This window comes from Triplophysa rosa, linkage group LG19, assembly GCF_024868665.1.
Source record: "Triplophysa rosa linkage group LG19, Trosa_1v2, whole genome shotgun sequence".
Lineage (NCBI taxonomy): Eukaryota > Metazoa > Chordata > Actinopteri > Cypriniformes > Nemacheilidae > Triplophysa > Triplophysa rosa.
The window spans coordinates 11,986,928-12,004,477 of NC_079908.1; the positions used below are offsets into that span (position 1 = coordinate 11,986,928).

General features: G+C 39.9%; 1 protein-coding gene across 6 annotated transcripts in view; it reads right to left on the bottom strand.

The window, feature by feature from the left end:
• Positions 1-2,391: 2,391 nt before the first annotated feature.
• cadm1a (cell adhesion molecule 1a) overlaps positions 2,392-17,550 on the bottom strand; it is a 269,351-nt gene continuing 254,192 nt past the window's right edge. For all 6 annotated transcript variants that reach the window (XM_057359681.1, XM_057359684.1, XM_057359680.1 and 3 more), the window contains 2 exons: positions 6,475-6,603; positions 2,392-5,688 (listed from right to left, as the gene is read on the bottom strand). In XM_057359681.1, coding sequence (XP_057215664.1) covers positions 5,570-5,688; positions 6,475-6,603 — 248 coding nt within the window. In that variant the 3' untranslated portion in view covers positions 2,392-5,569. The remainder of the gene's footprint in view (positions 5,689-6,474; positions 6,604-17,550) is intronic.

A 17,550-nucleotide genomic window follows, 5' to 3' on the forward strand; every position in this document is an offset into this window, starting at 1 on the left:
AAGGTAAAGTAAGGGATTACTCTCATTTTTTCTGTAATTTAATTACAGTTACTTTTGATGTAATTAAACTAAATACTTTGTGTAATATATGTGTGTGTAATAGTGTAATTGACATCAAAATTCAGAGTCTAACTTTAAAATGAATGCTTTAATGTATAATTCTCACATTTGTAATACTTTGGTCAGTTAATAATACTACTTTATGTAGTTTAATATTATTTATTTGAATGAATTAAAAGAGCCGTTTCATGTCTATCCTTGAATCACTTAACTAATCAAGGTTGATATAGGATATAGAAAGTAATTAGTAATAAGTAACTAAATACTTTTTGGAGAGAGTAATTTGTACAGTAATCTAATTACACTATTGAATATGTAATTAGTAACTAGTAACTCGTTACTTTTTCAGAGTAACTTACCCAACACTGCCTATTAGTCAGATATGGTGACCCATACCCGAAATGTGACCTCTGCATTTAACCCATCCAGAGAGAGTAGTGAGCACACGCACAGCAAGTGGTGAACACACGTACACCCGGAGCAGTGGGCAGCTATCACTGCAGCTCCCAAGGTCACCTCAGTCGTTACCCGCCGGCCCTGAGAATCGAACCGGCAACCTTCTGGTCACGAGTCCGACTCTCTAACTATTAGGCCACGAAAAATTTCTGTCATCATTTACTCACCGTCGAGTTGTTCCAAATCTGTATAAATGTATTTGTTCTGATGAACACAGAGAAAGATATTTGGAAGAATGCTTGTAACCAATCAGTTCTTGGCCACCATTGACTACCATAGTATGAAAAATGACAATGGTAGTCAAAAGTGCCCCAGAACTGTTTGCTTTCCTACATTCTTCAAAATACCTTCTTTTGTGTTCATCAGAACAAAGAAATGTATACAGATTTGGAAGAACTCTAGGGAGAGTAAATGAAGACAGAATGTTCATTTTTGGGTGAACTGTCCTTTAAAGTACATTTTTTGAGTGAATTATTCTTTACAACTGCTCATAACTCGTATCGGTTCAAGAAAACAAAGTATTCAAATGTGACTTTTATTCCAGATAGTAATACTTTACATGCTCTGGTATAATCTAGAAGCACCACAGGACATGATGTTATCCTGTCACAGCCTTGAGCTGAGAAACAGTCTTTTTTCCTACATCTCTTTGTCTCTCTGGAATGGAGATGATTCCATGTGACATCTGTGGCTGTACCTTGAGATCCATCCTATCTGAGCAGAGGGTGACTTTGAGGTTTGGCTGTGTGACAACACTGGTGCTGAGCTCCTGCTCGGGCCATCAAAACCAGGCATCATATAGAGGGAGGAGGAAAAAAGCAACAACTCAAGGTCAGCATCTGTAGCGTCTGATATTGCAACTGGCCGGCAAGGTCAGGTACAGGCTTGAGGAAGAAGTGTGCTATACCTTTGAGAGATGTTCTTTCTGTAGGTTGCCTCGGTCAAAGTTCAGCAGAATAAAAGCACTGTGTAGAAGTGTGACAGTGCTGCAGAATGTCCAGGATAATGAGGACAGGGCACACGTGAGCCTTGAATGGATTTTCTGAATAAAATTAAACTTGAAATCTTATGGAAATTGAGTGACTGTGATGAAGATGATCCTTTCTGGGGTGTCTTAATTATTACTGAGGAAGAAGGGGTCTGAATTCAAGACACTTTGTTGAACACATGTGGAAATGTCAAAAGAAATGCATGTGATTGTGGGATAATATGAAAGTCTTTTGTGCATTTATTATGAATGGGGCAATATTTTCATGGGCCTATAGAACATCCAAGGACATTGAAATCAGCTATATTTGTTAAAGAAAGGGAACATGTACAAGATAAAAGGATATGTGATGTAATACTGTCTTGGAAGGTTTGTGAAAAATCTATATAGAAGTTGATGAAGCTCAAATATTAATGACATTGTCTTCTTGTAAGATAAATGCACCTCATTTTCTTGATGAGATTCAGTCAGTTTGAATATAGATTCAGCTTCATGTGTGGTGTGGATCACTGATGATCTTTTCAGTCATGCATCTAGGAGTTCGGATTTAATTTGTTAAAGGGGTAATTCACCCAAAAATGGTTATTTACACAGGATCTTGTCATTTCAAACCTGTGTAACTTTCTTTCTTCAACAAAACGCAAGTGAAGATATTTTGAAGAATGCTGGTAACAGAAAAGCGTTTGGTCCCCATTGACTTGCATTGGCTTTTTGTCCATACAATAGAAGTCAATGGGGACCAACGGTTTTTGGTTGCCGACGTTCATCAAAATATCTTCTTTTGCGTTCTGCAGAAGAAAGGAAGTCACACAGGTTTAAAATGACAGTAAATGACGATTTTATTTTTTGGTCACATTTACAGGAAATAAAACCACCAAAACCAACAATTACTTTGAACATTAATATCTTTTCTTTTTTATTAAGACAAGAACTCTCCATTTTTTGTAAAAATGTCTAATATGAACAAATACAAAATGTGTATGGGAATGTGGATATCATTTTTTCTTCATTAATACACAGTAACATTGCCCAAGTACAGCAGAAAGACAAAAAAATACTCAACCTAAAAACATTGATGATAAAACGTCCCAAACTTTCAAGAATCCAAACTTATCCAGACCGAGAAACATGTCGACTTGATAACTGTGTATACCTCTTTGTGTTCTCTCCATGTGAAGGTCTATAAAGGTAATACTCATAGTGTGTACACGGCGTACATGTTGTACAGTGCATCAAATAAACAAAACGTACATAAAACGCACTTCAAATGCAAAATTCAGTGTTTTAAGATTCAATTTGATTTGTTTTTTCACATGCTTAAATGGGGGCCGTTACTTCGCATTCTACCTGAGATACAAGAATGCCAATATATGAACCTGAGACAGGGCTTAACCCAAACTGTCCAGTTCAAATGTAAGACATGAAATTAAATTACATTACTAACACTGTTGCATCAAACAAGGGGCAATAAAACAAGCAAACAAACAAAAACAACAGAATGAAAAAATGACACAACTTAAATTGAACCCAATTCACAATTCATCAAAAACAAGCAGTTATATTTAGGATACTTTCAATTCAGCCTTTTATCACCTTTCTGTACAAGAGACAGACAACGAAATAGATGCTTTAAAATCACTAGCATGTGTTCCCATCAATTTTCTTCAACGTCATCCTCAAAAGGCTATCCGAGTGGTTACGGTTCAAAACCACAATCACATTTAGAAACAGGTCTAACATAACAAGTTTAACAAAATGTACATCGGCCCAGTCTAAATACCACAAATTAGTATACTGATGTCATGTCTCTCACATACGCAAAAGAGAAGAAGGGAAATCTGAAATCCTGTTCAGAAGCTGCCAGACCAAAGCTAAATGATGCTCACTAGTTAAGCACAAGCCACACGACTGTATATCTCAACAGCAACGGTAACCATCAAGCCGCAAGACGTTCCCTTTGATTTGTATTCTACGGAGTAAAAGAAACGCGTTTCCTATGGTTAATGCAGGTACTCTAAACGTCTCGGTAGATGTTCTTCTTTTAAATAAAAAAGCAAACAAGAGTGTGTTTTCCCCCTTCAACCTCGTACTGTAGCTCTATTTACACTGAGTTTGATTTCAGCAGGGTCTAAACTATGGCATCTAAATTCACTTACACCACAGAGAGAGTCATGAGCAAATGAACCGAAATACTGTTTAGACATCTTAGCCACCTTATGTAATGGATGCAGTTCCTGGTCTACGTTTGTCGCTAGTTTTTACTGAAATGTCTAATGTGTTCACGAGAGTGAAGGAAGCATGAGTGTTGGAGGACGTGTCAGATTTTTTGGTTAGCATCATGTGTAAATGACTAAATGTAGGGGAAATCCACATATGCAGCTAAGTACATTGTAGACAAATTTCCTAAAATATTTGGAATGTTATTAAAAGCTTTTTCTATTTATTGGTAATAGAAGAGTGTACAGCGACACCCTGTTCACTAAACTCGTTTCGACCCCTCAAAACCGTAACAAGCAGGAATCCGGTGGAGAAACGGCAATTACAAACAATAAAACACACATTGTTTACACATCATGTTGAAATGATTTCGGCGTGGCGGTGTGGTTGTATTTCGCACCGTAGGGTCTGAGACATCTGGGCAGTTTCTAGTCAAATATCACTAGGATAAGCTAGCTGCAATGGCCACCATTTCCTCAGAAATATGGGCGATCGTATACCATTACACACTTGTTAGCCTGCTCAACATCAATGTCACATCCCCACTGACTTGCCTGCAATGAACATACACGTGTGTTGATGTTTTTTGGCTGTTAAAATGCATTTTAAGGTAGTAAAGTTTTTATAATCAAATCGCTCCCAAACTATCTCTCGGATAATCTACAAACATGATGGTGGTGGTTCTCTCTCCCGCTCTTGACATTGAAAACAGCTCACTATATTAGGTAGTCGTATAGATGTGTGCTAAAGGGTCACCTTCACCAGCCCGGCATAAAATAAAACAAACGCACAAAGCTAAGCTAACAAACGTAAGCGAGAGCGTTTAGACCTTTTCTCGGCGACTCTTTTGTCATTTGCGAAAACATTTCTGGATGAAAATGCCAAGGAAACCTAAGACATCATTATATGGAAACAATAAATATCTGCGAGAGCTGTATCTATCTGAGCGGAACGGGACGATAAACCTCCATATGCGCAGCATGGCATGTCGACAGAATCATTTGTCTGCACCTATGCTCATTCTGAACGCCGGCGATGCTTCAAATGTACTGGCACATATTATTTCAAAAGAAAAACAAATCAAGTAAACGGTAATGCAGCAATGCAGACTCTACATTTCAGAATGAAAACAGGCGCAGTGATGAATTCTTCACTGGTCTCATCAAAAGTTGCCGAACGGGAAGGAAACTTATGTTTTGAACTTGAGTGCTTATGGTGCTAAAGGCATCAGATGATGTGTGTTCTGGACCTGGTTTAAGAAAATCAAAACACTGATGTGAATATAGTGCAGAGGATAGATGATATGACATTCTGAGTGAGAGAGAAGAGTCCACAGTGCATGGGGGAATGTATCGAGGTGATGCGTGCGTGTGTGTGTGTGTGTGTGTGTGTGCAACCCTCATGTACCTTCAGCACGTTGATAATAGAAATGATGGTACGTGTGTGTTTGGGAAGGAGGGACTTGGGAGTGCAACATGATAAATGGCATTTAAAGCATGACTCAGAAAAGAAATTCAGAACAAGGCACAGAAGTTTTCTGCAAAATGGTCGAAAAATGAACAAAAGTACCAGCAGTTGGGGAGGTGCTGTGTGGTGATGCTTTCTACACTCTTTATCTGGCAACGTCTGGTAACCCCAACCCACCCGCGACCCAGACCGCCCTTGACCTCTGTTACACAAATACCTACATCTTCTCAGCTGCCCGGGTAGCATTCTCCATCATTCAATCCCCAGGAAAAGATCAAAACCAAGAAATAAAAACACTTCTTCATTGCGATCCCTCATGCCCCGCCCTCCCTCCCGCCCACCAAACAAAGAAAAATTTCATAACGACGGAGGCCTCTGGATTCAGATGTAGTACTCTTTTTTCTCGTCCGAGTTGTTGTGACCCCCTTCGGCGTTGATGATGGCCGTGTCGGCATCCGCCGCGTCGTCCGCCCCCTTGGCTTCGTGCGTAAAGTAGGTGCCTGTGTGGGTTTCAGAGAGAAGCTTATTGATAAAAGCAATATCTCCATCACCTCAGGGTGTCTGATTGATGCAATTGCTGGGTTTAAAAAGAGATTAAATATCATTGAGCGATTTCTTTCATTTAGAATGAGGGTCGATTTTAGGGACTCTAAAGCGAAATGGCCGTGAGTAAAGTTTTCGCTATACTGTCTTTTTATGAGTAAACACAACATGTTATATGCCCCACAAAAACACTGCACGATGGAACACGAGCACAAATAAAGCCTGGCTATTCGTTAAAACAAACAAGAATGAGCATGACATTCTCAAAAGTTTAAACCTGTTATTTATTCTCTATTAATTCAGACCATTTCCATAAAATCCTCTCCAGATTTGAGGAGGCTTCGGATTGGGTTTCACTTTGCGCTTCAGAATTAACCTTGGAAAGTGTTACAAGGTGGTGGGAATAAGCGATCCACTTCAAACTTCATTTCCGAGCGGGATTATTCCCATCCTCTCAGTCTGCGGCGTGATAATGAAGGCAGTAGCCCTGATGAAAAGCAGAGATGCTGCGCCCACTTTATATTACAGAACACAACAGTGCGCTGCACTCAGAGGGATAGCCGTCTTAATGTGGTCATAGCCACGGGCCAATTCAAAACACCCACTGAGCTTCAACGCTAGACCACTGCTCTCCAATGACTTCTGCGCCTATCTACAATCTTAGCCAAAATAATTAGAAAGTCTATTGACCTTGGGATGTGCCAAACCTGAATGAAGAAAATAAGTCGGGACTGAATTACTACCTTTGTGTCTTGCGAAATATCGGCCCAAAACGATGAGGAGACACAACATGGCGAAGACCACGACGGCCACCACCCCTCCGATAACCGCGTGGTCCACGGATCTCTGTGCTTCTGCTCCTGCTCGCGAGTCTGAAAGAGAAAGCCCAAACATGTGTTACTTTCAACAGATCCAGCAAAGTGAAATACAAAGACAAATACTTTCTGAATTTACTATGTGTTTAGTTAAAACGATCGTTTTTGTTTCATTCTGTGAACTACTAACAATATTTCTCAGAAATTCCAAATAAAAGTATTGTTTCTATTTGCATTGATTTGCAGAAAATGAACACTGGAGAAACAGGTCAAAATAACAGAAAAGATGCTCTATATTTTTCAGACCTCAAATACTGCAAAGAAAACAAGTTCACATCCACTTTTAAGCAATGTAACTGTACATGTTTTTAGGAAAAGTTCAAAAATATTTCTTATACGATAACCTTGATTTTTAATCAGTTTTCATGTTTTGTCATGCTGTCAGTCTTTCACATTGCTGTTGGATGACTTTATGTCACTCCTGAGGTTTGATTTTGTTGAAAGTCAACAGACACTGGACTGGAATGACCACAACACACATAGAAATGCTGATTAAATAAAAATGTGGAATGGTCTCTTATATATCCACATATATCTATATATATACTGTATATCCACATAGAAATCTTTTTTTTTTTTTTACTAAAAAAGTATAATTAGAATACTTAATAATGTGCAATATAACAAGAAATTTGCCGCTGGTCATATTTTAAAATGCATTTTACTTTTTAAACATATAATCAGGTGTGCGGAAATTTATGAATAGCAATTATAAATAAGACTTCTAGAAAATCCCATCAAAATACATACGTAATACATGAGGACATTACTTGGTTAACAATATTTTGATTAGTTATGATAAATAAATACTAGAAATATTAATACAAGGACTTGAAACAACAAAAACAAATGTGGTGTAATTCATGTCAGGAGAAAGAACAGATCAGTTCTGCAAAGTGACAACATTGTGTAAATTTGCTCTTGAAGGTAAAACGACAAATAAAACATAAATAGTACATTGTGCATTCAAATAATGTTTCAATGGCTTGTATGTAGTTTGTACTATAAATGTTTTTGTAATGTGTGTGCAACAGGAGAAGAATCATTGAAATGCAGCTCTCCTGAATAAGACTCCAAACCACAGACATGCAACAACTGCTGCAAACAGAAAACCCCACAAACACTGAAAATGGTTAAACATTTACGAGTGTGACAGCGGCATTCTGGAGAGATGCCGTTTGTTGTGTAGATTCTTCTGTCAGCTGCCATCTTGACTGTAACTCAGCAGATCTGGCAGAAACCGTGAGCTGTCTACAGCGCTGAAGAAATACACTTTACCCTCAAGACTAAAAGTGTGAATCACAAGCAATTTTTAACAAAGATTTATTCCATTTCAGCCGGAGAACAAGGCAGACCTCCGAGGCTGCCCGGCGTAATGATATGTGAAGTTTATTGATCAAGTGTAGGGATCCATGTCAACCCAAAGTTAATGCTGGTTTGTGGACTCGATTGGTTCTTCACAGCGCAGAGGAGGAGCAGAATCTTTCGTCGATATCTCCCACTTGGCTCGGAAATGAAAGAGTTTGAGGAGAAAATAGATGGGAGACATCGCTCTCCCATAAAGATCTTTATTTCACAGAGGCTGATAATTTTACAACCCACAATTTTCTGTGCCTATAAAAAGCTGGAGACCAATCTGAACCCTCTGCCACGTCTCAGAGTCTGTGTACCGTTCTATCAGCCCGTGGGCTCATCCCCACTCCAAACATCTCACTTGATAAAAAGGGCAATGAGAAAGAAGAGCCGCCGACAGGAAGGATGTCTCGACTAAGCAATCCGACGCTTGGTAATCCAGTCACGAGGAGTTGATCAGCCTTCCCTGTTTACCCACGGCAATCTCCTGCTCTCATCTGTGGCCTGAGCCCGGGAGCCGAGGGGATTTCCTGGGGGAGTTCAAAAAACAAAACCGGCAGGCCACAACTTATTAGAGGATAACGAAAAGCGAGAAAGCACAGAGCGGTGTGCTTGTACAACATCCCACCCAATCTCACCTCATAAACAAGTCCTGTGTGAGATGGGCCGAGGGTGGGATGTAGGAATGACGCGGCGACTGCCGAACCCGACAAAACATGGCTTGATAAACCTAAAGGCTATTCTGACTCCAGATTTTCCTTTTTTTCAGAGGGGAGGCAGATTCAATTAAAGTCAGAGGGAATCTGCTTGACACCTAATTCACGCTTGTCAAATAGAAGCGAGGGAGGTGAGGACGTGGTTTAACACACATTCCTATTAAGATGTTAATGTGCGCCCGCCGTCCAACGGGGATAAACCGACTGCAGGAATGCCAAAGACCTCATCGCCTTTTAAACCTCTTTCTCGATTCGCTTTATTCCCAGATACTGTCCGCTGGCTGAGCTGAAATGGGCTTGTTGTCTTGCTCGGGTCGTTCTCTCCCTCAATGGATTTTATAGGAATTAACATAACTTAACAAATGGAGTGAAGACAGGTATGGGACTGCCTGTTCCCATCCAGCTTAAAGTGACTTTAATGTCCTCTCCCTCTCCATTCCACCCTCCGCCGAGTTTTTCCTCACAGTCTGAAGATAAATGAAGGGCTGCGAGGAGCTCAAGCACACCGATGAGAAAGAAGATTGCCATCTCGTCGTTTCTGGAGACGTGCCGGCGCGCGGTGCCACTCTTAACACTATGACTGAACCATAATTCAATAAACGTCCACTGTGAACCAACAGTTTGGGTAATGTGTAATTTGAGGAGCAGATGGTTTAGAAATGAGTAATTCTCAAGCAAGCACCTCTAATCTCACCAGTCATTTTGCCTCTGGAATATTTAGTCATTCCAAGAAATTGCCATCTTAATGAAACCTCCCAAATTCGCTCTCATCTCAATTTGACTCGAGTTATATAATTACAAGTACTTCCTGGTGCTTATGGAAGAATCATTACCATAAACAGTATTCCTGTTTAACGTTCATGACTGCAAAATAAGGGACTGGAATACCCAATTACCCAGTTGGATAAGTGAGCGTGAGCGAGCGAGATGGGGAATGCTGATGAACTTGACGAACGGGAAACTAGACGGAGAGAGTATACGAGCGAGGGCCGAGCGCCATCGGGCACTGATAAAAGCCGCCTTTGATCTGATCCAAATGAACCGAGGCTGAGCTGAGGTCAGTTTTCGCCATCGTCTTTCCGCATGGGTACTTGTGGGAAGCTGATCCAAGGTCAACGTAAAGGATTACTTCAATCTGGAGCGTGCCATTGCAACACATTGCACCTCCAGCTACTACAATGAATCTCTGGTGCGATCTGACACTCATCCAGTTTCTGAAATATCTCTCCTGTGGTGAAGAAGGATTGCTGTGAGCTCTCAGGGTTCACACCTCAGGCTGCTGGGGCTGGTGTTGAGTAATATGAGACGAGAGAGGAAGAGAGAAGAAAGGTTCTTCAGTCTCTAGACGATGCACTAAACATAGGTTTTGCCCAAAATGGGGCATGTGGATGAAGTGGACACTTTCAAGTACAGTAAGAAGACACGATGAAAGGTCTTATCAGCTTTAGTGTTCCACTGAATAGCTCCTCCAGCATATAGAAACCTGAATATTCGCCCACTTTGTAACACACAGACCATTACATAACTATATTAGAGTGCTCTATATATATCTTATCTATCACCTCAACCTCTTTGGTTCCAAGATCACGGTTCAATCTACAATACTGCAATTTTATTGTAGAATTGCTTCAGCTGTGCAAGGCATTGGGTGGGAAACAAATAAAAAGCATACTGATGTAACAGACCGACTAACATGCTTCACTCACTGCTCAACTTCATTTCGCACAACCCCAAAGCAAAGCCCAAACCCAAAGCTGACATTTAATTCTGCTGTTCAAAGTCTAAATGAAGACAAAATGTGGAGGAAAGAGAAAGAGAGCAAACAGAGCTCTGCATGATGCCAGGACCTTGAGTTATGAGCGAAATACCACAGCAAAAGCAATCTGGTGTGCAGGAGGAGAGGACACGTCTCAGAGGGGTTCAGGTGAGGACTCCACGGGCCAAACTGGCGCAACACATCACATCCTGGAGAAATCATGCTTACTGGTTTGAAGAAAACTCTCAAGGAGGGACATTCTCAAATTCTCAGTTAAAACAATGGCGACAAGTCTGTGACCACAAGGACACAAGACACACAGTCTCTGTAGGCACAGATACTGTACGGGCGGTTATTGATTTCACTCTTTTTGTCTCTATCAGTGTTGACATTTCAGAGAGCGGATGACGTTTTAAAGAATGACCTCAAATGAGCTCGCTTTGTGTCTTCGTGCTATCGTTCTAGTATCTCTTTCTCTTCAAAGCGGTACAGGAGCATCTTTTGAGAACAGATGGGAACAACAGCGGTCATTGACAAGAATAGATAGCCGAGCAGGGGTTCGATATTGTTGACCGTGACAAAGCGTTAGAAGCCTACAGCTAATATTCAGAATGTTCAAAGGAAGTCAACAAACATGGCATTCGTGTTCATTCAGAGGCGTTTTGTTGAGGTGGGAACACTGGTGGCCTTGGTTCACATAGCGCCATTGGCAAGATAAAAAGTACATTTAAAAAAGTATATATGAAATATACACCATTTGTTTTGTAGTTATACAAATTTTCAAGGGACATGAGACTGAGGAGGATTTTTTTTGTTTAAAAATGATCTGCAAAATGAATGCCATCGGACTGACCAAATGGAGACATCAAGAGTGCCTGAGTACTTCCAAAACCATTAACTATCGAATATTATATATATACATGTATATTTGAAAATGTCTATAACGTAAGGGGCTCTGGTGTGAGTGTTGTAGGTTTACACCTCGCTGTTCTAAGCCCAGGTGTGAGAAAGAGATATGATGGTGTTTTCTTCGTGAGTTGAGCCGGTGGCTACACTTGATCTTGCACTTATAGTCAATTACCTCACTTCCTCAGGAAAAAGCCTCTGTTGTTTTATCGCCCTAGACTCAGGCGGTCATTGCCTGCTTCTAATAACTTTCTTAAAAGAAGCCCGAGCAGCAACAGATACTGTGCTCCAGCAGTGATTTAAAACCAACTTTACTTTGTCGTTGTTCATATCATTATTTTCATTAATTAATGAAATCTGTTAATAATGTATTTAAAAATAATCTATTTAATAATCAAGTAGACTATTCATATCCGTTGACAGCAAGGTACGGACAAAAAAATGAATCCAAGTTTGTTTTATAATGAAGAATTGTTAGAAAGACCTGTGATTTTCATAGTTAATATCACATGATTAGGCTGTAATTATACAGCTCCACACGGAGCCATTTCACAGATGCAGTTACAGGTATAAGGCGCGCTTTCATTCTCTCTCTACAGCTATCATACTGAATTATCCAACACAGAACCCAGCAAATGAATCACCAGTGATATTCAAATAACAAGTTTCATAACCAAACCTTTGGAACAAGAGACATGCAACTTATTTATGACAGGCTGATTTACGGTGTATGCCAAAAATGGCATAAATAGGCATTTTTTCATTATATTTTCTGCACAGTGTCATTTTTTGTTTGGAATATAGTTTGATTAAAGTTTGGAGGATGTATTGACAGAAATGCAATATAATATACATAACTGTCTTCAGAGGTGTATAAAGACCTTATATAATGAAGCGTTATGTTTTTATTACCTTTGAATGAGCTGTTTCTGTCTACATACACCGTGGGTCCCATTACCCGGAATTCCCCATGTTGTTTCTACAGTAGCCCTAAACGGACAAACAGCTCTACAGAGAGCGTTTTGTAAATACGTTATCTTTTTCGGCAAAGAACTGAAAACGCAATGACATTGGTCCTGTGTCAGCCACTGTAGTGCTTCGAAAGAGAGGGGTGGAGTGAGCCGTTGGTTGCAGTTCAAAACCTCACCACTAGATGCCGCTAAAGTTCATAAACAGGACCTTTAAATAACACATGCAACACAGCTTCAATTACGTAAAATACAGTACATATGTATATTTTATTTAATATACATTATTAATATTTTCACTGAGAAAACTTTGAAAACTTTATCAAAGAATTTGATATTTTATGAAAAATTATTTTTGCTGTTTGGTGCATCACTAGCAGCTGGTACAGTATACCACATGACCTGTGTCCATAAAAAAGGCTAATTGTTTCTCTGTATGTCGTCCTTCATGTTTTAATAAAGCTTAATAAAGCCCTCAAATTGTGAAATCTCATTAAATTCACACAGCGCTTACTCGCTCACCAAACTTCCACATCAAATGTCTCCTTTGGGGAAAACATGAGAACCGAGGCAGCGTTCAATAAGCTTCCAATCAGCTATGATGTACTGACAGACAAAAACTACACACCCCAAATCTCACCTCAAATCAGACTCGTCAAGTTTTATAAAACGCTTTCTCTGAATCATGCTTATCTGTTTCGACTTTAAAAAGGAAGTCTGTGGCAATTTTCTTAATTCTCTTCCCTCCCGATGCCATTTTCATGATGGATGGAAATGCTCCCTCTGAGACAATGCTGCACTTCACGGGATTTTACCTTTACTTTCAAATATTGCTATTAGGATAAGTGATAGGGAAAGTAAAAGGCGTGCTGTACAGAATGGCGGGTTTCAAAGCAGGTTGTTGACGGACTTCTTAAGACCGCTTGCGTTAATGTGTTTTCTCTCTGTCATGACAATGAGATCTTTGAAAAAACGGCAGGGTCACCGTGTCCGCGGGCAAACAGAAACCATCGCGCCGACTCGAGCTCAATCGATTTGACAAGGAGGAAAAGTCGACCCTCTGGGCTACCGAAGTGTCTCATTTCAAAGGATGTGTTGATTTCAAAGACAGCAGATCTTCTAATTAGATCCTCTAATCTTGTAATTAAGCAAAAGTGATTGCCATGGTGGAAGTGTGAAGCAGGAATGAAATGACTGCTATTGGGTCTATGGTCGGATAGATCACAGATGTGTTATTATAAACCTCGCCTACATTTACCTGTTCCCGCTGCAGTCTATGCTGTCGTTGAAATGTAATTAAAAATCTCATTGACCCCCCGGTGTAGCCGTCACCTCTATTTGAGGCTGTATAATGTAGGCTATAATGTTCAATTTTGCTATAGCCACTTAGAGATGATACGTATGCAGTGGTTCTGCTCTGCAAAATTGGATTTGAATGCATTTTACCTAGAGTCAATATTTCAGAAAATAGGGAGCTATTGTGTACTTTAGGGCCACCGGTATATATAAGAGGAGGCTTTTTATTAAATATCTATTTGCCGAGCGTAAATGTCCACGGAGGGCAAAGTCCATTGGACCCATGGCAGCTGTATTTGAATAAAAAATACTTCCCGTGAGAGCCCAAGCGATATGGAATTGTCGTAAACAAAATGAAGCCGAAGTCAGGAACAGAAAGATTTAATCTCTCTATGGTAACCTTTTTGTTTCCTGCTGCATCGCCTGTGTGGTGCAGTTTGAGATAAAGGGTGTCTCGGGTTCCCTCAGACAAATCATTATGATTAGCGATTACACTCATGCGTGGCCTATTGAAGACGCCAAACACCGGTTATATTCAATTCAATTTCCACTCAATTTCCTCTGCTAAAATCTCCAGGGCCGTTCTGAAAGGTTTCCACTTAAACATATTAACAAATCTAATTATTCCAAAACGAAGTTTATGATGACAACGGAGGATTGACAAGTGAGACAAAAGCGCTTGGTAAAGCGTGCCGCTTGCAAGGTCACGGGTTCAATGTGCTGTTAGTCACTTCTACGAAATGCATACTCTATATCCCATAATTCAACTTTAGTCCTGCTCACAGAGGAGAAACTTGGCAAGCATTAACGTCCAGGCTGAACTTTCTTATTTCTGCTATCTGTTTATCGTTGCTTTTACTGCGGCCACTGTCTTCTGTCAGTACCGGCCTCCAGCTCCGTCACTGCTGACACACGTGGCAGCCTCCACAGATTTATAGGTAGTGGTACAGTACACAGGGGCGGACAGAACTGGGCCGGGGGGAGTGTTTGGAGGCAGGACAGAAAATAAGGGCAACCTTTACAAGCTGCTTAGATTCCATGGATTTTTAGCTTGACAGGTGCGCCCGAGGCTTGGACCATGTAGAAACCGAAGCGGCCATTGAGATATGCTTGTTAATTTGCGAGCGTTGATGCTTTTGAGTACACACAATCAGGCCATGGTTGTGGCTTCGCTTCTCCTCGTCCGCCCTTCAAACATCAATAAATCCTCGGGCTGCTTTTGTGGACTAAACGCGCATTCACAACAATCCAGCATTATGCAAATCTGGAAACAACACATTGGACGCGGGGGACTCGCGTCGTTCCATTCTGTGAGTAGCAGGGGAAGTGAAGTTTGTCAGAGCTAATCCAGGATAAGATGTCCCTTCCAGGGAACCGTACAAAGCCAGGGGTGAGATGGGTGTATTCCTCGGATGCAGCTTTCCTCATTTCCCTCGAGTTTAGGGATCAGTGTTAATTCTTCCCCTCGGTCGCCAGGAAATCAACGGAGCTAGACAACATCCGATCACTTTGGGTGCTGCCACAAATTTTGCTCAACACGCCGAGGTCATCCATAGAGCAGAGATCTGCCTTCCGTTTTCTCAGAGCCACCGAGTAAATAGCTTTGAATTCTACAATGATCCTTGTGACAGGAGGTGGAAGGAGATTAATAAAATGTCATAAGATATCTCGTAAGGGGACATATCTAGCAGAGCTTCAGATGATTTTCTGTTGCTTTGAGGACTAACAGAATGATGCTGTATCTCCGACGCAGCAGGTAAGCTACTTCCTGGTAGTGTAAATGAAAACCTTTGCCTGGCTGACTGGAGGAACCCTGCACAGGTCTCCATCTAATACAGTTCTCACATGAAAAGGAAGTCTACTCTTAGCTTCAGTGCACGGGCTGGAGAGAGAAAAGTTTTCTTGCTCTCAGCGTGAGCTTTCTGGCCAGCTATAGTTAGAGAGACAGCAGGGAGGAGATTATAGATGTTCAAACATTTATTTTTTCTTCAGCCAGCTGGTCTATGAACACTAATGTTTCATGTGAGACTTAATTGATGCTCAAGGACACTTAATTTCTGGATCAAAGAGGCAGGATGGGCCACAGAGTTTCACTTAACAACAGTGCAAAAGCACCTTTTAGGCAAACCCGGTATAAAGTAAACTCTTGGAAGGGAATATGGAAGATATAGACATGTGAAAATGAGCAAAGCTGATAGAGCTGTGGTTGAGCGGTTGTAAGATGCCACTTTTGCTGGTGATGCAAAGCTTCTTCCTGCTGTAAACAAAAACACCTTAAACTAGGCTAAGCTGTTGTTTTGCTGGTCTCTCAGATTGACCAAATTGTCTTTGAAGGCTCTGGGTTCACAACATTCAAAAACATTTTTACGGAATTATACAGTAAATGATGAAAAAAAAACGATTTTAATTCCTCCAACTTTTAAAAAAGTATGTAAAAGTACTTTTTTAAAAGTTTTATTTATTTTCTTTGTTTATAATATTTATTTAATTTCACTGTATTTACATTTTTTTAGTAAGAAAGTTAAGACAAGCCTCACTTTTGAGTCCCTAATGGCCACACAACATTTCATGTCAATAAAGTTACACATCCCAAACTCTTTACATTAAAAAAAGATTGTAATGCTTGATATACTCAAAAAATGCTGGGTAATTTGGGTCAAAAAGGGACAAACCCATCTGAAAATACGCCGCTTTTTATTTATTTATTAAGTATTACACTTGTTATTAGAAAAGGCAACCTCATGAGTAGAATGCAATCAAGAAAATGTCAAAGCATGACATTTTATATTAAACATATAAACGTTATTTTATATCAAAAAGATCATCTTAAAGTATTTAAATAATTTTTATTTTTCAAAAATTATATAGATGGTTTCATCGGTCGCACGCCCTTGGCCTGAAGTAAACTTATGGTCTGTGTTGGTTCTAATTTATTTTATATTTAATTTATATTCATATTAATTTATATTCACATTCTATTGTATATTAATTGTATTTCATTTCAAAAAGATAATCAGAAAAGTATTTGAAAACAAAATAATTTTTCACAAATTATATACAGTAGATGTTTCATTGGACACATGAGCTGGCCCGAAGTTAACATATGATCTGTGTTTGGCTATAATATAACAATTTATTTTATATTTAATTAATATTCACATATATTCATATTTTATTGTATATTTATTGTATTAAATGAAACGAAATACTATACTCAACAGTTATTGATTCTTTGTGGAGGTCTATCGGAAGTTAAGTTTGGGCCACATAACATTTTGTTGTTGCCACTGAAATCGTCCATGAGCGTTTTTTCACCATTGGTCCGAATCATTCTCGTTGCTTAATCGTTCCACTCCATGCCGATCCATGCCAGCCGGTACGTAAATGGTGTCATTTTCCACCGCAGGGCTGATAATGGAAATCTTTAGAATGTAAACACAAACGCGTCACGTGATGCCTGGGTAACGCAAGACTGAGCTATAACGTCTCTGCACGCATTCTATTAGCACGATTCAGTTAGACAATCGTGCCGAAAATTCAGAGCCGAGAACAGTTTGTAATCGTGCCATGTCAAACCAGGCTCACGTGGAAACTTAACTGTAACCGTTTCAGACTGTGCTTGGAACCGTTCGGCACGATTGTGGAAAAGCACTCTATATTATTCTATTTAAAGAGTTTCATGAATCCAGCATCAGTTAAACAATCTTCCCCAAGTTGGGAGACCAGTTAAACCAGCCAGCACCTACATACATAAAACTGGTCTAAATGTGATTTTTCAGCAACGCTCCCTATCATTTCATTTCTCTCTCTCTGTCGCCATCAATAAAGTGTTTAAAAAGGCCAAAAACATAAAGCTGATTCAAAATAAGAAGTGTTTGTTTTTTCAGAAGAAATGTGCTTTACAATCTGACTGAAGCATTGAAACCATCTACTTGGGACTCGAGCTGAT